Raw genomic sequence first — 20,729 nt, 5'->3', positions numbered from 1 at the left:
ACCCTCATACAGTATTCAGAGAAATAAGAGGCAGGAAGGGTTAAATTTTTTAAAAATTATTTTTGGAATGTTCATTTTTTTTTTTATATAACAGGTAGGAAAAAAAATTCAAGATCCAAGAAGAATGGTTAGGGATAAGCCAAAGGTAAAAAGATATGGTTCCCTAAGTGAGAGAGGATTATCTATATGACCTTTATCTCTATCATGGGCTCATGTATGTGCTTGGGAACTGGAGAGTTTTAAAGGGTCTTGAAGCTTCCCTTCCTATAACACCGTCAGCTTTCTTCTATTTCCAGGTCAGAAAGTGCTGGACCCAATGGGGTCTTAGTGGCCACCAAGACCAAATTTCGAGGAGACAGTTCAGGCCTAAAGACGGGGAGGAGTTCCGCATAGCAACCTGAGGTGGGAAGAAGGGAGGAAGGCTCAAGATGGTAGAAGTTGTTTCTCCTTCATCTCTGCTCTTGAATCCCCACCTCTGAAGTCCCTCCAGTAGAGAGATTTTTTGAGTATCCCTTGGTTCCCTGAGGAGGCTGGGGCTCCCTGGCATTAGCAGACAGTAGAGGTAAGGGTGGAGATGTTTTTGACTCTGCTTTCTCTTCTGGGGCACAAAGCTGACCCCTTTTGGCATCACTCTCTCTCTTTACTCCACTTGTGCTGGGACTCACCTTGTTCCTGGAGGAAAAGCAGCCGATCCAGCAGGATTAGTGTCTCCACCAGTGGTGCCAGCAGCAGTGCCAGGCTGAAGAATGCCACCACCCGATGTTCCTGTGCCATGCATTCATTCAGGAAGGCCAAGTCCAGGGGCACTGCAGGGTCCAGTCCCACCCGCTGCAGCCCTAGCCGTATGTACCTGCAGGGCAGTGAATGGCAATAAGAGCCTTTTAAGGTAGTGGAGATTCCCCTACTGGAAGTGTTCTCAGATAGAACCCTCCATCATAAGTTTCTGACAGATTCTACTAGAAAAAAGGATTATAGGTCAAAGTCTGGAATAAGACCTCTAGCTTGAATGCTTGGAGACATCTCCACTCTCCCAACTGCTACACTGAGGTGCCTTTCCCCCTCCCTGTCCCTGTGTCCCCATTCCTTACTCTTCCAAGGGCAGATCATGGGCCCTGGGGATGCTTTGCACTCCAGGTCTGCAGAGCCCTGGCTGGGCACCCCGGATCACTGTCTCTAGTGCTGCTCGATAGCAGTGGGTGCGGAGGGTAGGGCCTGCTCCCCGAAGCCGCTCTGCATACTCTTCCAGAGCATGGCAGGCAACCTCTCGGAACTTGTAGGGCAGCCTGTGGTCCTGAAGCCCACTAACCCAGTGGCTTAGGGGGTAGCCCCCAGGGGTGGTCAGCTTCATGTAGCAGCAGCCCACAGATGCCAAGGCCACTGCCTCCGGGCAGCAGGCAAAGTGCTGCAATAGAGTCACACTTAGGTCCCCACAGGCATGGAGGCCAGTCAGGAGCAGGCGTCGAGCAGGGGCCTGAACTGCCTCTGACTTCAGAGGAGATAGGAGCTCCTGAGACAAGGCAGTTGGGTCAACCCAGCTAACAATGTGATTTGGGGGGCGGCGTGGGATAGCTGAGATGATCTGTGGGGGAAGGAAAGAACCAGTACTTAGCATAGTGTCTAGCATATAGCTGACAATAAATACTTGCTGACTTGATTGAGGTGGGGCTTAAATTCAGTAGTGCCTAACCTCTAAAGGATCACAGAGTTTGGGCTGGGAAGGACATTACCCTGGAGATAACCAGCTCCCTAATTTGTATTGGTGATGAAACAGCCCAGAAAAGAGAAGTGACTTCACTATCAAATCACAGTAAGAGGCAGGGCTAAGATTGGAACTCAGATTTTACAACTCCAAAGAGTGTTCTTTTCACTTGGACAGAAATAAGGCATCACATTGCCTTCCTTCTACATGTCTCTGCTCTGCTTGCTGTAACCTATTTTCAGATGTTCAATTTGGTACCATCCTACCTTTTTAGCATTCTCTTATACTATTCTCCTCCAAGTCTCCTAACAACCTGGGAGTGGGAGGGAGGTGAAGAATTGCCTCTAATCACCCCTAGAATGTTCTTTCATTCTTGTTATTGAATTCCTTTCCCTCCTTTAGGTCAAGTCCAATTCAGGTAGGAAGCCTTCTCTGACCACCTCCTCCACCTCTCCTGGATTTCACCCAGCAATCTGTTGATGCCTTTGTTAAGATACTTTTAAGTGTCACAGCACTATGTCTTTCTCTTTTCTCCCATTAGTCTGTAAGCTCCCCAAGGGCTGGGAGGACTGCTTTACCTATCTAACATTATTACCACTCCCCCACCATGCTTGGCATTACTATGTACCTGTTAAGTAGGTAGCACTCTCTGTGTGTCTGCCACTTTCTTTCCCTTTCTTTCCTCTGCTGTCATAATCTGCACAGCCCCACTAGAGGTGGTGGTAATTAGGGGCTGGGGATGAGATGGTGTAGAGTCAGGATCCTTCTCCCCCATGGTCAAGAGGAGGGCAACAGATTGGAGCAGGCCAGGCCTGTCCTGAGGAGAAAGTCTAAAATTATTTGATTCTGACAGCAGGGAAGAGAGATACAGGTACATGTCTTTCTGGCCCAAGTCTTTGGAATTGACAGAAGAACCCCCAGGTGGAAACCTCCCAGTTCAGGAATTCTTGGGAATAATTTATAGCCCCTGTTACAAATGCCGCTAAGTATAATGGGTTTTAACATATATTGCCAGGCCCCCTCCCAAGAAGAGAAGCTTTCCTCTATGTCCTTCCCAAAATCAGAGATGGGAGCAGAGCTAGGCAAAAGGCAGGAAGGAGGCTGAGGTGGGGAGGCCAGACTTTGGAAGTGAGACAGCTCAAGTGGGAGAAGGTCATTTTAGGATCAGAAAAGCCTTGACTGGCTCTCTCAACCATATTCTTGGGAAAAGTCTTACCTGTGGCTTCCTCCATTCTTCTTTCTTCAGGATACTAAGGAGTTCCTGGTCCAAATGCTGGGCTCTCTCCACCAGTCTACTATCCTTTTCAATTCCAGTCACAGAGAGCCCCAGCCCCAAGGCCAGGAATCGGGTGAGATGACCCTGCAGCCATGAGGGTAGGGGTCAGAGTATGTCTCAATTGTCCTTTCCACCCTTCCCATCAGGGGCTCAGAGGTCTAAGATCACATCAGAAAGTATGGAGAAAGACTCAGGTGTCCCTGTCTCTTCAATCCTATCTCGTGGACATTCCTCCTTTCCTACCACAGTTGAAATCCTTTCTTTCACCTTTTTTCCAACTTGGGACCTATGGTAATGTGCCCTTAACTCCCTCTTTCCTCAAACCCAGAATGGACCTTGGGTGGACTACCTCCCAAATTCTACCCAATGTCTTGGAGGTGTCTCACCGATAGAGATAAAAGTAATAGACCTAAGGGGGACTGATGTGAACCCACCTGGCCAGAGCCCATATCCACCACCTGGTTGCAGCCTGTAATGTCACTCAGTTTCTTCACGAGCTGGAGGAGAGGATTTGGAAGTAGAACAAAGATCTCTCAGCCACTAGCTCCTGCTCATGATGACAGAAGCCAGTGACTGAGGATAGTCTGCTGGATGAAACGATCAGTACAGAAAGCCAGGATACCCAGAAACTAGAGTAGGAGGTTATGTAGGGGGAAGAGCATGAGAAACAGGAGGAAGGAGGTCCTTGCTCTTCTCAGAGAACAGAACCTGGCTTGACCTGCCCCAACCTGTTCACTTTCTCCCTGGATCATGGAGTGAAGGAGCCTATCCCCATACCACCTCACCCCCATCTCCTCACAAATTCCACAAGCCCTAGGGGCTACAGATGTGACTAAAGGAAGGAGCTGGAGACAAACATAAAGAATGCTACACAGACACATGTAGAGAGGCAGACACCAACCAAGATAGAAAGGGGAAAATAGAGAAACAAACTCAGACAAAGAGAGCAGCCAGAGAAGAGGAGAAACATGAGGGGACTGGGGGTGGGGTGGGGCTTGGGGGACTGTGGTCTTGGAGTCCTTGGGAGGGCAGGGATCTCCATATTTCCTTCCTCTGTCCTCACCAACTCTACCTCCACTATTCTTCCCTCAGTCCTCCCTTCTCATTCCCAGGTCATTCCTCACCTCTCCCAGTCGCCTTATCTCATGTTGTTTCTTGGGCTTGACATGCTTCCGGAATTGGGCCGCCAGCAGGGAGCTCTGGCTGGGGTTCTCCTGGAATTCGTTTGGGCCCAGGGACTCAGGTGTCCGGATAAAGGCCAGGGCATGGGCAGTAGCCTTCAGAGCCAGAAGGGTCAGTGGCCACACTGATCTGTACCTGAGACAGCACAGACCCTCCTGTGAGTGTTCCCATTACAACCAGAACACAAAATAAGTGAGTCTTTGGGCAATTTTATCTCCAAATGACCCTGCCCATGAATTACAGATGGTTACATGAAATTAACTCTTGATAATTTTTGTTTACCTGGAAACCATTCCCATACCTGATCTCTTCCCCAGCACTAGGCATTTCAAGTAGCATGGTAGCAATCTGGGGTGGGGTCAGCCCATCTAGGACTTCTTGCCATGAGCTGGGAAGCTTCTCCCACAAGCAGTCAGTAAAAAACTCCTATGGAGTAAGAGAACAGCAGTTAGTAGCTGCACGCTGCTGAGGACCCCCTAGGCTATCTATCAGCACTTTTCCCTTATGCCCCAGACAGGGGATATATGTTTCCAGGCACTTTGGATCATAATACTTAAACACAGAAGGGCAGTCAGAGGCCTTCTTCCTTCCTACTCTACTTTATTCCCTCATTTTGGAGATGGAAAATGTAAATTTGGAAAGCTTCCTGATATGGAAAATGAAAATTAGACGAGATGATCTTGAAGCTCTTTTTCCTCTGGATCTGGCAGGGCCAGGATTTGAATCCATATTATCTGATGCCTCTCATTTGTACCTGCGACTTTATCATCTAGGCCTTAGTTGGAAGGAAGTGCAAAAGAATAATGGACAAATGAAATCCTTAGATGTCCCCAAAATATATACTTTGTGTTACCATCCATTTCTTCTTCCATACACATATTCCCCCATTCCTGCCCTTAAACTACTCCAACCCCCAGCCTTATTTACAATGATGTAGGCATCCAAGATGAATCCATAGAGGGGAAGAACACGGGTCAGGTCCACAGCTAATTGCCTCCTTCCCTCTAAAGTGAGGTTTCTGGCAGCAAGGCCAGGCATCCTGAGGACCTATAAAGAGAGCAGATAGAAAAACTCAGGATGGGACCCTACCTACCCCTGATTGGGGCTGTATCTAATGTGAAAAAGATCTACAGGATTTAGTGAGCTTGGACTACAGTGATAGGCATGTCTCCAAGAATAAGATACCCTGTCCTAGTCACACCATACCTAGGTACTATGTTCAGTTTTTAACTTAGGAAGATGAATTGGAGAGTATCCAGAGGAGGTAGGCTAGGAGGGTGAAGGATCTGGAGGATGCTTAGCTTGGAGAAGTGCTGAGAGGATATATAACAGCTGTCATCACCTATCTGAATAGAGGAGGGATTGGTCCCAAAAGGCAGACCTCAGAGCAATGGAGAAAAGCTGCAAAGGACCAGATTGAAGCTTTATGTAAGCAAAGATTTAACTACAAAACTATCAAAACGTGGAGGTAATGGGGTTCCTCATCACTAAAAGCCTTCCACATGGGCTAGATAAACACTAATTCAGGAGGCAGCCCTGTGGAATCTTGTTTGGATATGCACCAGACAACCTCTGAGGTCTCTTCTGTGATCCCTGATGACCAAGGCTTTGACTGCTGGCCCTTGTGTGTGAAAAAGGGGGCCTTGAAGACACCAGGGACCTGTTTCTTCAAGTACCACAGAGGAAAGAGTTACAGGATCATCGAATGTCAAAAGTCAGGAAAAATCTTAGATATCATGTACTTCAACCCTTTCCTTTGAAAAATGGGGAAACTGATACCCAGAGTGGTGTTCCCCAGATCATGTTCTGCCTCTCAACCCCAGAAACCAGATTCTTAAGTGCTTATAATTGGCCCTAGCAATAATATTATTAATCACTAATACTGATATGTCACTTTAAGGTTTGCAAAGCACTTTACAAATACTATCTCATTTGATCCTTACAACAACTCTTGGAGGTAGATAAAATTATCCCCATTTTACAGATAAGGAACCTGAGGCTGACAGATTTAAGTCACTGCCCAGGGTCGCAGAGCTAGTAAGTGTCTGTGGCTAGATATGAACTAAGGCACTCCATCTGCTTTGCAGTCTAGCTGCCTAGATTTTAAAGAAAGAGGAGGAGCAGCGAGAACATCAATAAGAAAGAAGAAAAGATCTTTATATTTACAGCAGCTTTTTTTTTGTAGTGGTAAAGAACTGGAAACTACATAGGTGTCCATCATTTGGGAAACGCTGTATGAATTATGGCATGTAAGTGTAACAATACTATCATACTGAAAGAAGTGAAAAGATGATTTCAGAGAGACCTGGGAGAACTTATAGGAAATGATACAGTCAAGTGAGCAGAACCAAAAACACATTAATACTTTTTATAAAAATCAAAATTCTGAAAATCTTAAGATAACTTTTCTCAATTTAACAATCAACCATAATTCCAGGAAAATGATGAATGCTGTGCATCTCCTGACAGATGATGGACTGAAATGTAGAACAAGAAAATAATTCTTTGATGTGGCAAAATTGTTTTGTTTGACTATGCTTCCAGGAGACAATGGCTCTTTGTTTCTTTCTTTTTTTCTATCTTTCCAGTAGCTGGGAGGAGGTGGGAGAAAAAACAAAACTAAATGATAATGTTTCAGCATATACTCTGTACCAGGTGCTTTACAAATATCACATTTAAGACTCACCACAAATGCTGGCATTTTACAATTGTGGAAAAAGTGAAGCAGACAGATGCAGTTGTTGCAGTTTGGTGTGCTGGGAACCCCAAAATGCAAGGGAAAGGCAAGGGTACAGTGGGGTCTGCCTTGAAAGAATTTGAGCATTCAAACCTTCTTTCAGAGATACTAGTTAGGTGGGAAAGATTCCTAGTAAATCTGCTATTATAAGGATAATTGAGTATCTAGGTAGAAATGTGTGGGAAAGTTCAGGGGCTAAGGCCTTCAAAGACATGTTTTTTTCTTTTTAGGGCTCCAGCTCAAATCCAGTAACCCCATCAAAATGACTTGCCTCCGGGTCACACAGCCAAGAAGTGACTGAGACTGATGAGGACCCCACCCTTGCTCTACTTTGCCAGTTATTAGAATAAAAATGATATTCAGGGGGACATGATCCTGATAACGGCAGGAATCAATTTTGAAAATTATAGTCTCCTGGTTGTTCCACGAACAAGACACACCATCTCTCTGCTTGGAATATTTTTTCTGGCTGTTCCCTATTTCTATAACACTCTGCTCCAACTATTGACCTCCTTAGCTTCCTTTAAGTCCCCTCTAAAATCCCACTTTCCACTGGCAGTCTTTCTCAGTCCCTCTAAATTCCAATGCTTTCCCTCTTTTAATCATTTCCTATTGATAATGTTTAATATAAAATTTTGGAATAATCTCTTTGTTCTCTCTGAAGCAAACTCAGAGAATGCCTTTCCTATGTCAGCAAAAACCAGCCAAGGCTGACTCTACATTCCTTAAGGAGACCTTTAACCTAAGACCCTATGTTATGGCATATCTTGAATAATGGGACATTTTCCATATCTTAATATTTGTAGACATATACTATGTTATGGCATGTTAATGGTAAAGAAAACACAGACATCTTAGGTCATAATTTCTATTGAACATTGTTTACCCTTTCCTATGTCAGTTATCTGTTTAGGGCAGGAAGCCTCCCACTTACTAGTGGTGGGATTTCTTGCCTTATCACCGAGACATGTGCTTACCCAGCCTGAAATCCCAAGGCCTGACTGACATTGCTTTGTTAATTGTCCTGTCTTACTGAATTTATGATTTGTTCAATTAGGAGAGTTCCTTTCTCACAGCAAAATGTATATAAGCCAGAAGATTTCTGCACTGGGTAGCCAGAACATTTCTGGCTCCATAATGCATTATGTTACTGTTGTCTTTAATAGGAAATTGATCAATTAATTAATTAAATCATAGAACGTATGCATTTAGTTTGTTACCTTTTCTTAACAAAGTTTTCAGGTCAACACTATTTATCCTGGATATGGCTTGCTTTGTGTACATTTGTTTACATGTTGTCTCCCCCATTAGACTGTAGGTTCCTTGACGTCAAGAATTGTCTTTCTTGTATCCTCCCTCTCCCTTCCCCCAATTTAGCACAGTGATCGGCAGAGCAGGCACTTAATTTTAAGTTCCCAGAGGGAAGGGGCCGTCTTTTGCCCCTTTTTGTATTCCCAACACTTGGCACAATGACTGGCTCACAGTAGATGCTTCATGTTCATTGATTATTTATTTATCCTGTATATGGCCTGCTGTGTGTGTGTATATATGTGTATATATATATATATATATATATATATATATATATATATATATATATATATATACACACACACATACACACACGTTTGCATGTAGTCTGTCCTTACAGCTAAGTTCCTCGGGGACAAGGTCTATCTTTTGTTCCTTTCTGCATTCCCTGCGTTTGGCACAGTGACTGGCACATAGTGGGCATTTAGGAAATGTTCACAGACTGCCTGACTAAAAACAACCTAGAAAGCAGATGGGGAAGAAGAGGGGCGCTGGCTGCCCGCGACCACCTAGACAGTGAGGCGTACTCAAGTCACAGAGCGCAGACACGTGCTGAGAAAAGGGGGAGGAGATAGCGTGGGAACGTAGAGACGTCACAGAGCAGTAACGCCGGGTACGTCACGCGCTGGGCGGTGTGGGGCGGAGCCTTCGGGCCCCGGCAGGGATGAGGGCAAAGGAAAAGACTACCCTAACCAGCCCAGGCTCCGCCCTGCCCGCCCTCCTCCCGGAAGTGAGGCCCGACCCCACGGCGCCCCCCGGCCCCACTCCCCTCAGTCCCCGACCTTACCTTCCGAGTTGGACTTCCACGGGGCCCGAGGGGCCGGGGAGCGCGTGCCGCCCCCGCCCCCACCGACCCTATCCCCACCCTCCTTTCCGCTTCCGCTCCCTTTTCCCCAGTCGGAGTCGCTCTCCTCACTGCTCGGGGTGGGGGTCGCCGGGGTGCCCGAGGGGCCCCAGGCGCGTTCCCGTTACATACCTCCACGCGTTCCCCCGCGTGTTTGTCGCCCGCAGCCGCGCAGGCGCGGTCTCATCTCCACTTCCGCCTCCGGTCGCTTCCGGCCTCTACGGGGGCCGCCAGAGGAGGTGAGTGTAACGCGATGGGGTGTTCGCCCGGCGCCCGGCCGGGGGTTTCTCGGGCCGTGTTGGGACTAGATCGGGGTGGGGCCGTACCCCCTGGCCGGAAGGCTCTCGAGCCCCGGATTCCCACCGTCCCCTGGGGAGTGATGCCATCCTGCAGCAGCTTCTCCTGCCTCAGCCTCGATTTCCCCTCTTGTTCATTCATCCGCATCCCGGGTCAGACAGAGGCCTGCCTCTGCTGGCCAGGACAGTGTTCGTAATCACGGGATTGAAAGCCACAGGCGTCTTAGAGAGCATCTAGTGCAACCTTCCGAGTCTAGAAATGGGGAAACTGAGGCACAGAGAAGGGGAGGTGGACACCGGGCCCGAAGCTTCCGGGTACATTAGATGCTGAAAGGGGGGAGCAGGAAGAACCTGGAGGATTCGGGTAGGGGACTGACAAGGGGAGAGAGCAGATCCATTTTCTAGGGTTTAAGCTTGAAGGGGATAGGCCATGGACGCTTTGGTTGACTGACATTGCCCGTGGTAATAATAAAGGTAGCAAGTATTACAACTCACATTTTTCGGAAGGTGTCGGGACCTTGAACAGTGTGGGTTGTAACCGCTTTCTAATTGCAGGACGTTAGGCAGATCACTTCCATTCAGCCTGAGTGCTTCAGTTTCCCAAGGAAACTGACTTACCACGAACAGGATTGAAACCTACATGTTCTTTCTAAATCTTTTCATCTGTATCATGCTGCCTCTCAACATCTCATTCATCCTTTCTCTTTTGACTAAGTTCTTTTCCCCTACTCTCACTCCCTCCAAACACTCTGGCTTTTAAAGTGATTTCTCTAGTCCCTATCTTAAAACCTTTCAGGTTGGGTATTTTTCCAGATATCTAAGGTTATGCTGAAGCTTATAAAGAGTCCATCTATTGGACCCTCAGACTGGGGTCAGCTTGGTCACTCTTCTTTCCATAGGGTATGCTACACACCTCAAGATGTGAGTCTCTGGCCTTTGGCCAGGAATAAGTCCCCAAACTTCCCTGTTTTTAGAAGCCACTCTCTGAAGCGAGATCCCTCCTGGTCATTCTTCTCTCCAGCCCTTCTTGACAATGTCTACCCTGATTCTCAACTTGGACTTTGGGGACTGTCCTCCCCCAAAGAAGGCAACTGAAGGGAACCACAGGCACCAGCGTTTCATCCAACGACAACGGCGGATACAGAGGAACCTTAAGCAGAAACAGATGCAGGTCCCTGCCAGGCCTTCGGGCTCAGGGCATTCTAAACTTCAAAATAATGGGGGGACCCTTAGCACAAATAGTAAACAGAAACTCCACCCCCTCCCTGAACCTATAGAGGAGACACCGAATCAGAAAAATGGAATTGAAAAGCCCTTGAGTAGGAAGGTATCAACAGTGTCTTGGTTGACACCTGCTCCTTCACGGAAGACCAGTTCAGTATCTATATCATCTAAGGTAGATCTCCTGTCAGAATTCCAGAGTGGCCTCTCCCCCCTCCCCCCTGCCCGAACCCTCCCGCCTGCACCAGAGAAGGGCTGCAACAAGAAGATGGTGGCTCTTGATTGTGAGATGGTGGGCACAGGGCCTAAAGGCCATACCAGTTCTTTGGCCCGATGTAGCATTGTAAGTTACAGTGGTGACGTGCTATATGATGAATACATTCGTCCTCCCTGCAAAATTGTGGACTACCGGACCAAGTGGAGCGGTATCAAGAAGGAGCATATGGTTAATGCCACCCCTTTCAAGGCGGCCCGGAAAGAGGTGATGGGAGTGGGGAAAAGGGTGGGGGGTTAGGATGCTTGGGGTCTTTCTCTTAAAAGGAAACAATCAGGGAAAAGGCTTGACAGAGATTTGGAAGACTTCTAGATAGGAAGGGACTGGGCTTTGGTGAAAGGTGGTGGGGAGTGAGAGAGGAGGTAGTATCTTGGTTAGCACTATATACTGAGCACAGAGCCTTGTTCTGGAAATGGGTTCCTAAGACAGGGTAACCCTACTCACCCATTTCTCACCAAGATTTGGACAGAGACCGGAGCATAGGATCAAGTTGTATAGATATTATGGGGGAAGGAAAGATGTTAATTTGGGAAGGCCTCCTGGGCTAGGAGAAAAATGCAGAATAGGTTTGGAAAAGGGGACAAATGATGAAAGGAGTAATAATGCAGAGTTTAGGTGATGAAATGTTCCTACATGCTCTTTTGGCAGTCCTGTGACTACTCAGTCAGAATGCAGAATTGGGTGATGAGATGCTCCTGAGTGATCCTGTCTTAGTCCCATCACTGCACTCAGGCCTTGGATTGCTTTTCCCTATCACACAAAGGAGGGATCTAAGAGTACCTTTGGAGGAAGATGAATGTATGCATTTTCCAAGTGCTCAGTGGCTGGCATCACTTGGCTTGATGTCATACAGGAATGTCAGAACTGGATAGAAAACTTAGTAAGCATCTAGTCTAGCACCATTATTTTACAGATGAGGAAATGGAGGTTCAGAAAAAGTAAAGTCAGTTATTCATGACAAAAATAGAGCTGGAACACAAAACTAGGACTTACAGTCCAGGATTCATACCATTATGCCCTATTTACTTTTTGCCTTATCCTAACTCTTAGTTCAGCATCCTCTTCACAGAGTGTGGGGTTTGTGCTTCCTGGCTTCCATTATAGAACCTGTTTCGGTATTATATCAATATTGTGTTGTCCAAGGCAGTTCTTAATTTGAGAGTATTCAAATTGGACATCCCTCATCATACCCAACTATGTCAGACTCAGGAATGACACCTAGGACCTAGGCTTTGGCTGACGGGTTTTTCAGAAGCCTGCAGGTGGTGCCCTTGGGCCAGTTCTCTCTCTGAGCTGCTCTAAGGTACTTGGTATGTTGTACTTTTTTATTTGTGCCCATATATCTTGTCCCCTAAGCTCCAAGTTTACTTCTGATCTCCAAGACTGACCCATGGAAAAGGAAAGAGAATCCCTGCTCTTGGTGAAGCTCTTTCTCTAATGGGGGAATACTAGAAGCCAGGGGCTAGAGTTGAAAGGGATCTTAGAGGTAATCTAGTTGAACCTTATTTTAGTGATTGAGGCCCCAAGAAGGGAAATGATTTGCCTCTAGTTATACAGATGGTAAGTGGCAAAGTTAGAATTCAAATCCAGGTCTTTTGCTCTAGGGCTCTTTCTGGTACTCTGTTTCCTCTGTGGTTCATGCCAGTGTAGTGTGGTATAAATGAAAATAGGGAGGGGAAATTCCAAATAGAGACATAAATGGTTAAGTCAAGAGAAGGTTTCCTGAATTCTGGAAAGGGTTTGGAAGAAGGAGAATGTAGAAGGATGCAAAAGGAGGTGTCCCAGGTAGTGGGGACTTGTAAAGCTCAAGGTAGCTAAGCTGAGCCCACTCTGGGGAGATGGGAAGAAATGAGGGTTGTCGCTAGGAAGGAGGAGCATGAATGCCTGACTTGAGTTGAGTTGTCATCTTCAGAAAATATTTCCTCCCTGCTTTTTTTCAGGTAGCCATATACTTGGTGGCATACTAGCTGAGATAGTTAATGCTTCCATTAGAACATATCCAGCCGTGAGTCCTGACCCTTGCAGAATAGACTCCCTCAGGAGGCCACATGCATACTCTAGTCATGTTACCCCTGCCTGAGATATTCTGAGGACTGAGCTGGGGATTTGCCTTCTGAGAGCAGGGATTCTTCATTTTTCATTATGGACTCTCTTGGCAGTCTAATGGCTCTGCTCAGAATAATGTATTCAAGTGTTTTAAACAAAATCATGGACTCCAGCTTAATAACCCTTACTTTATAGTTTGTAACCTATTCTTTTGACCCTCAGAGTGGTGGCATATCATCTTTTGAGAGTGATTTTGATGTTTTGAAACAACAAGAAGTCATTTGGAGCCAAGTGTGGCAATAGAAGTGAGTGATAAAGCTAGGAAGATACAATTTTTAATTTTTAGAAAGAGCATTGTGATTATAATATAGTGAGACTAATTTTTTTTTTTAAGGGAGGCAGTGTTAATACAGTATAGTGGAAAGGGCACTGGTCCTGGACTCAGAGAACATTGATTCAAGTTCTACCTTTTACTTTGTATCTTGGGGAAAAATCATTTAACCTGGGCCTTGATTTCCTCATCTACAACATGAAGGGGTTGAATTCGATAGCCTCCAAGGTCCCTTTCAGCTCTAAATCTTTGATCTTCTTGTGATGCATATATGATAGAGGTCGTAGGAGTTGGTGTAGGGGAAAGAATTTTGAATATAGAATCAAGATCGTAAATTGTAATCTTTTCTTATTAGCATTGTGACCCCGGTTAAATAATTTCTTGGGGGCCTCAGTTCCATTATCTATAAAATGAGGGTGACAAATCAAGGTCACCAGCACTAAAATCATTGAGTACTCTTCAGTACTTTGTTCTAAGATAAACCTAGCAATCCAGTAGAAACTTAGACAAGCTTACACATTGGGAATGACTGCAGTTTGGGGGTAAAGGTAAGTAAATTTATTATTGGCTTGGAGAGTTGGTGGGGGGAAGGGAGAATCAACCATTCTGTTTCCAGTTCCAGATAGAGTAGAGCAAGAGAAATCACCTGCTGTCATCTAATTAAGTTGGGCAAAGTGCCTTGAAGAAAGGGGATTAGAGAATTTAAAAACAGTTTGACTATTAGAAGAAAGATAGTTTGTGGAGATGTAGTGGCTTTTGAGAGCAGTTTGAGGAGACGCTGGACAAAGAAGATATGGAGAAGGGTGTATCAACTAAGCAGGGCCATGCTGCATTTGTCCATGGAGGAAAGACTTCAACCACCCTTCCTGAATTTCAGATCTTGAAGATACTCCTTGGCAAGATTGTAGTGGGCCACGCCATCCACAATGACTTCAAAGCCCTCCATTACTTTCACCCCAAGCCCCTTACCCGAGACACTTCCAGAATTCCTATCCTTAATTCCCGGGCTGGCTTCCCTGAGAATGAGTCAATTTCTTTGAAGCGTTTGACCAAGCAACTGCTCCACCAGGACATTCAGGTAAGTGGGTGGGGGTGAGCAAACATTTTCCAAGCTCTAGAAAACATCTCTAACCCTCCTCTTTATATTCCAACCTCATCCTTATCCCCTACCCCTACCCTCCAGGTTAGAGTTCTGATGGTCCTTTCAGCTCTCTTTTTCCTGGAGTTAGCCCCCTCAACTTTGACTGACTGTGTGTATCTAGTATGGAGGTCTAATAGAGATGGTCCTCAACTTAAAGGCAAGGTAACTGGGCTCTAGCCCTAGCCTTGCTTCTAATTTGCTATATATGACCATTCTCAACTCACCTGCCTTCTCTGGCCTCACTTTCTCCATCTGCAAAATGAGGATAATAATATATCTCCTCATTTTTTCACAGCTTGATTTTGGGGAATAAAATGATGAAGATAACCATAAGTAAATAGGTCCTGGAATTGAGTTTGACTAAGAGGAGAAGGGTAGGCCTTCTAAAGAATAGTCTTAAAAGGATAGGCAATTAAAGATAGGATTTCACTATACCAACCTCAGGGAAGTACTGGTCTCTCCCAGAATTCATTCTGTCTCTTGAGCCACATAGAAAAGGGGAAAAGGACTGAGAACAAGAACCCAGCAAAGAAATGTTTGAGGGCTAATGGTATCCTAGACTCCAGTGATTTGAAGGGCAGTTCTCTGAAAGTGGAGGATAGGTTTTATCACTACAGAATGCAGAATAAGATGGAATTAACAGACATTATCCAGGAGGGAAGATACTAGACAATAGCTTGAATTTCCCAAAGGTGAAACCCTGAAATGAAGAGATGAAAGGAATTCACAATGGGAGCTCTGTTTCCATTGAGGTCTGGCTGTCAAAGGAGAGACAGAGATGAGATTTTGGTTTATTTTTTAAAATCTAGACCTATTATTTTAAGGGACACTTGATGATGGAACTCTACCAATACAGATCAGTAGCTGTTCTGCTTGGGGGGGGCAATAAGAGATTAAATTGATCTACCTAGAGTCACATAACCAATAAGTGTCCTGAACCAGGTTCTTTCTGATTCTGATGCTAGCCCTCCATCTACCACACCACATAGTCTCCTTGTAGCTAAAGGATACAACTTAGATTAAACACTTATTAAGTGCCTACCACATGCCAGGCAGAAATAAGATTGAGAGAAGGGAGTTGGTACATAGGGAAGTAAAGAGAAAATGGAGAAGTAGCACCTTATGGCCTTACTCTACTCTCATCCCTTCTTCCCTTAGGTAGGGAAGAGCGGGCATTCCTCAGTTGAAGATGCCAAGGCAACCATGGACCTCTACAAGTTGGTGGAAGTTGAGTGGGAGCAACAGCTGGCCCGGTCTCCTCCCCCTCAGGAATAGGGGAGGGGAGGGTTGTGGGACTGGTAGTCATTGCAGAGAGAAGGCATCAGACTGAGGGTAAACAACTACCCCAGGGGGAACAGACTATCCAACCAGCCCAAGATTTAGGCTGGAGCTGTTGGGAAATGAGTCTACCCCAGACCCAATCTCTCTAACCATAGACCATTGAAATATTTAACACAGGTGTTGTGTCCTACTTGTCTAGAGTGTTTCCCCCCAGTGAAGGGGTGGGTTAAGGGGAAGCTCTTTATATTGAAAGTCAGCCTTGCTGCCTACCCCTTAACATTGATGTTTTAGGCTGGTCACAAGTCCTATTATGCCTTTTTTCAGCCAGACAGCTTGGCTAACAGGACAGTGCTGGGATATGTATTTTCCCCAGATCTCTTCTAGATCATTATAATGTGATTAAGTACTTTTGTCCCAAAGTACCATCAACCAATACCATTTGTAGCCCAGGACCCTCTTCTCCCGTCCTTGATACCTGGAGGAGCCACCTCTGATTACCAGTTGATTCTCTGTTTTTTCACTGGCTAGTGAAAAGCAAGAAAATCAGCTTTTTCATGCTTACATTTAAAAAAAAATATCCTCTTTCTTAAGGGGATGAGATATTTATTTGAGTCCCAGGTGCCTGCTGAGAAAGCATTTATGTTTTCAATGCTCCCTCCATGTGAAGTGAAGCCTCAAAATTCCCAAGTTACTGCCTTGTAAACTCACAGAGGAATTTTTATAAAGGAAGAAGTCTTGTTTTTTTGCTACTTATTAAACAGATTCAGGACAGTGTATTTTGTAAAAGAATGCATAATAGGGGCTAGCTACAAATAATTCAGTAGAGGAGTTTCCTGGTTTGAAAAGCCCTGAACAGCACCCAGCATGTGGATAAGGCCAATCACACAGTCTCATCTTCACAGACATTTACTAAGGATCTTCAGGTTGCTATTCTGTGCCCTGCTGTTCACAACTCTGCTTCACATCTCCACTCATAAATAAGATGTATTGTGGATAATAATACAGGAAGATGCACAGAATGGCTAGATGTGTGGCATGTCAAAGCCATTACACACCTAAGTTTAGATGATATGTCTCTTAGTAGACAGTATGGCTGAATGCCCTGCCATGGTCCCATCAAGTCTGTAATTTTGTGTTCAATTTTGAAGATACTCTATTTTTAGGAGGGATATTGATAAGCTTGGTACTGAGGGGACTTAAAACCATATCATTAGAGGCATGGTTAGTGGAACTGGTGTAAAGACTGGAGAAAGAGAGAGTTATATGGGTCTTCAGATATTTGAAGGTTTTTCATGTGAAAAAAGAATGTCTTATTCTGCCTCATTCCATTAGAGCTAAGAAGTTACCCAGAGACAGATTTCATCTTAATATGAGGAGGAATTTGAGCTGGAAGGGACCTTAGAGAGCACTCCCTTGTTTCTCAGATGAGGACAGGGTTAAGTGACCTGCCCAGGGTAACACAAAATTAGCTGCAGAGCTGATGTTTGAATTCAGGTCTCTTTTTCCAAACTGGATGTCTTCCCCAATTGTTGTGTGTGTGAGCAGAAGCTGAATTGACTGCCTTTGGACACGTCCATGGAATACATGTTTCAGGGAGGTTTGGACTAGATGACCTCTGAAATCCTGTAGTTCTGAGGTTGAATAATTCTATAAAATGAATCATTTAGTGCAAGAAAAGAAGGGGATAAATGGGTGAAAAGGGGTATTACGATGCAACTGCAGGCTAGTTTTTCAGTAAACACCAGCCCTCTTCAACACAGAAGGCCCAGAGGGTTTTCTTTCTGCCCTTTCAATCTGGGTCTGCAGTTTGTATTCACTTTGGGCAGTGCAGGCATTTTATCTGCACAGAAACCCAAGGCCATGTTTCTGTATTCACTGCCTTGCCTCTGGTGACCAGAGCTACCTCCTTGGCTGCCATTAAAAAAGAGAAACTTCACCACAGTAACATCTCTTCCTTTAGCCCAACCAGGCCCCAAGCATTAGCTCATTGACTTCTTCATAACATGATCTACGTGCACAGGCAGCCAGCAAGGCCTGAGCAAGTTGGTTCCTGTCGAGCCTAGCAGGCATTAATGTCCATGTTAGCATAGAAGAAGTGACACTGTGCCTAGTCTGTGAACAGAGAACCAGGCAGTCTATGAAGTCTACATAAGTAACCTGTGTCGGCCACATTAAGAATCAGAATTGGACATGAAAACAGAATTGAGATACCAATATCCATCATGGTCAGTGAAGAAGAAATACTACAAATAAACTCATGGAATCCAGGTCCTGTTGACCAGGTAACTTGACTAAAAATTGAATCTTTTGCCTTTATGGGAACTATTTCTAAAAACATTGACAAAGTCTGCAGGGAGAAGACCAGACTCCAGATCATACATGTGGAATTCATGGTACATATATCTAGTCTTGGCTAAAGGCAATACCTGGAATTGTCTACAAGATTATAAACTCCTCTAGGGCAAGAAACAGTGTATTTACCATATTGGTCCAATTTGAGTAAAACCTGAGTGTCCAACAAATTTTATTTTTTGGTTTATACTTATATGTCTTCTTTCTGAGATTTCATTTTAGTGGTGAATTTGACATTTAGTTTAATATAAGTGACTCTGGCTCAGAATTGTTTTGTGAGGTCCAAACTTATGATTTCATTGGTTTAGAGATGTCCTAATGAGAAAACTCCCATTACCAATGCAGATCACCATCTGTTTCCTGGAAGCACTGAGAATTTAAGTGACTTGACCAGAGTCAATCATCACTTGTCAGAGTTGGATTCATACCAGGTCTTCCTGACTCTAAGGTAACTGTCTACTGTGTCATACTTCTTCTTAAATGACAATGGTTGACAATTGAAATGTAAACACCCCCATAATTAATGAATATGTTAGTATCTTAGAATTTCATAGTGGTAAGGGATCTTAGAAATGAGATTAATCCATCCTGCACCAAAAGGATCCCTGTACAACATAACAGATAAGTGGACATTTGTTTGAAGACCTCAAATGAGGAGGAGTGTACAACATTCTGAGCCTATTTCACTTTTGAATAATTCAAGTTATTAGGAAATCTTTACTTAAATTAAGACCAAATCCACCATATTGCAACTTCCATGTATTGCTCCAAGTTCTGTCCTCTAGGGCTAAACAGGTTAAGTCTAGTTGACATTTCACAAAACCCTTCAAATACTGGAATTCAGCTTCACTGTGTTTTTTCTAGGTTAGTCTGACTACTTCCATCCTCATATGGCAAGAACTTGAAAACCTTCACCTTGTTTGTCACCATCCTCTGGATATGCACCTACTTATCATTGTCTTAACTCAGTTATGTACAGGACTAAACACAGTACTTCTACTGTGATCTGACCAGTGAAAAATACAACATGGCACCTGTGTTCTTGGATACTACCTCTCAGTGTGTAGCCTGAGATCACATTAGCTTTCCTGGGCTGCCATGTGGCCTCATACACCTTATTAACCTTTACACCTTATTAATGGGGCTAACACCCATTTTTTGCTTGCAATACTGACTTTTTGAACTCAAGCATGATTTGACATTTATCCCTATGACTTTGTTTATACTTACCTTGACTCGGTGTTCTAGCTCACCTTAAGATCTTTTTACATTCTGATACATGTGAAGATTGGAAAAGCATGCCTCCCATGTCCGTGTGAGTTATCAAGTTGCACAGGATCCAGCCCACAGGAACTTTCTAAGTTGACATTGAATCATTAATGATTACACTTTGAACTAGCCAATCACTTCTGAATCCTCTTAATATCATCTAGCCCACATTTCACCATCTTTTCCACAATAATATGTGAGATCTTATCAAATGCTTTGCTAAAATCTCAGTAGATTATTCTAATGTATAGTAACTGTCAAAAAATGGAACTAATCCAATTTTTGATGATCATTCTGGATCTGATCACTCACTTCCTTTTTCAGATATTCACTAGCCATGTCTTTAATGTGTTCCTGAGTCTGCACAGAATCAAAGTCAAACTATTTGGTTATTTTTGCAGTTTACATTCTTTTTCCTTTTTTGAAAAGTCAAAAGTGCTTCTACTTTTTTCTGTTCCTGAGTTCTCCTAAGAATTTTCAAAGACCATGAGATGGTGGTCACTTTCTGCCAGTTATCTCAGTTCTTGAGCATCTGGTTTGTCTGGGACAAGTAAATAACTTGAATTCATCAAGGGCAGCCGAGTATCCTCACAAGCAGAAAGCGAATTGAATTTGGAGTTGTGGAACCTGTTTTCAAATCCCAGTTCTACTGTTTACTATCTGTAGTGCCATGAACAAGTTGTTCATTTCAAGATCTCAGTTTCTTCAACTGTAAATGGGGGGGGTTGAACTAGATAGTCTGAAATCTCCTTTATGTATTTCCATAATGTGTCTAATAATATTAATATACTTTAAAGTTCGCAAAGCTTGCTACATGTTTTCTCATTGTGTAATATATATTGTAGCTAAAATGCAATTGAATGATGTAAATTACAGGATTTAGGAGTTGAATTTAAAGATTGCTTATTTATAAAATGAGGATTTTGGTCTAAATGACCTCTGGTCATCTGTGGTCTGCCTATAGTATCAATGAAATGAGCATGGAATTTAGAATTAGGGGACCTGGTTAAAATCCTCTTCTCCTTAAAACTTGGGCCACTAGGTGGCGCAGTGGATAGAATACCTGGCCTGGAGTCAGGAAGACTTGAGTTCAAATGTGACCTCAGAACTGCCTCTGTGAGCCTGGACAAGTCACTTAAAACTGTTTACCTCAGTTTCCTCATCTGCCTGAAGAGCTGGATAAGAAAGTGCCAAACCACTCCAGTATCTTTGCCAAGAAAACGAACAGGACTGAAGTGACTCAACAACAAAACTTAATACTTGGGTGTCTTTGGTCTTTCTCTCTGAAATGAAAGGGTTGGACTATCTGACACTGATCTCTGATGGACATTAGCTAGAACTTAAACTCAATTCCATTGTTATATGGACAGCTATAGTTCTAGCTCATGTTATTATAGTATTTAAAGGTTTACAAAGCACTTTCATCACAATAGCCTCATGAAGCAGGTGGTGTAATTGTTGTCACCATT

At 44.2% G+C, this 20,729-nt stretch overlaps 2 protein-coding genes across 7 annotated transcripts; one reads left to right on the top strand and one right to left on the bottom strand.

The window, feature by feature from the left end:
- Positions 1-40: 40 nt before the first annotated feature.
- Positions 41-9,262, bottom strand: METTL25B (methyltransferase like 25B). Of its 2 annotated transcripts, none has more exons than XM_072647270.1 (9): positions 9,182-9,262; positions 5,085-5,204; positions 4,459-4,583; positions 4,100-4,292; positions 3,410-3,472; positions 2,916-3,059; positions 1,089-1,579; positions 666-850; positions 41-397 (listed from the first exon to the last, which is right to left on the bottom strand). In XM_072647270.1, the coding sequence occupies exons 2-9, from the start codon at positions 5,193-5,195 to the stop codon at positions 276-278; spliced, it is 1,434 nt and encodes a 477-aa protein (XP_072503371.1). In that variant the 5' UTR covers positions 5,196-5,204; positions 9,182-9,262; the 3' UTR covers positions 41-275. The 2 variants fall into 2 exon arrangements, with proteins under 2 accessions (XP_072503371.1, XP_072503372.1); XM_072647271.1 differs by lacking the exon at positions 9,182-9,262 and adding an exon at positions 8,993-9,118.
- Positions 9,164-18,982, top strand: ISG20L2 (interferon stimulated exonuclease gene 20 like 2). Of its 5 annotated transcripts, none has more exons than XR_011975354.1 (5): positions 9,169-9,288; positions 10,245-11,047; positions 14,095-14,295; positions 18,337-18,439; positions 18,856-18,982. XR_011975354.1 is itself a non-coding variant. In XM_072647274.1 (4 exons), the coding sequence occupies exons 2-4, from the start codon at positions 10,379-10,381 to the stop codon at positions 15,631-15,633; spliced, it is 987 nt and encodes a 328-aa protein (XP_072503375.1). In that variant the 5' UTR covers positions 9,164-9,288; positions 10,367-10,378; the 3' UTR covers positions 15,634-16,413. The 5 variants fall into 5 exon arrangements, 3 of the variants coding, with proteins under 3 accessions (XP_072503375.1, XP_072503374.1, XP_072503373.1); XR_011975353.1 differs by lacking the exon at positions 18,856-18,982 and adding an exon at positions 15,517-15,690 and having other exon boundaries at positions 18,337-18,424; XM_072647274.1 differs by lacking the exons at positions 18,337-18,439; positions 18,856-18,982 and adding an exon at positions 15,517-16,413 and having other exon boundaries at positions 9,164-9,288; positions 10,367-11,047.
- The last annotated feature ends 1,747 nt before the right edge of the window (positions 18,983-20,729 follow it).

This window comes from Notamacropus eugenii, chromosome 2, assembly GCF_028372415.1.
Source record: "Notamacropus eugenii isolate mMacEug1 chromosome 2, mMacEug1.pri_v2, whole genome shotgun sequence".
Classification (NCBI taxonomy): domain Eukaryota; kingdom Metazoa; phylum Chordata; class Mammalia; order Diprotodontia; family Macropodidae; genus Notamacropus; species Notamacropus eugenii.
The sequence above is the reverse complement of the archived record's forward strand: the minus strand, read 5'-3'. Positions and strand labels throughout refer to the sequence as shown.

Coding starts and splice junctions, on each gene's coding strand:
- METTL25B (XM_072647270.1), bottom strand. CDS start 5,195: ATGCCTGGCCTTGCTGCCAGAAACCTCACTTTAGAGGGAAGGAGGCAA. Junction 1,580..2,915: donor AAGAATGGAGGAAGCCACAG/GTAAGACTTTTC, acceptor CTTCCCCCACAG/ATCATCTCAGCTATCCCACG. Junction 851..1,088: donor CATGATCTGCCCTTGGAAGA/GTAAGGAATGGG, acceptor ACTGCCCTGCAG/GTACATACGGCTAGGGCTGC.
- ISG20L2 (XM_072647274.1), top strand. CDS start 10,379: ATGTCTACCCTGATTCTCAACTTGGACTTTGGGGACTGTCCTCCCCCA. Junction 11,048..14,094: donor TCAAGGCGGCCCGGAAAGAG/GTGATGGGAGTG, acceptor CCTGAATTTCAG/ATCTTGAAGATACTCCTTGG. Junction 14,296..15,516: donor TGCTCCACCAGGACATTCAG/GTAAGTGGGTGG, acceptor TTCTTCCCTTAG/GTAGGGAAGAGCGGGCATTC.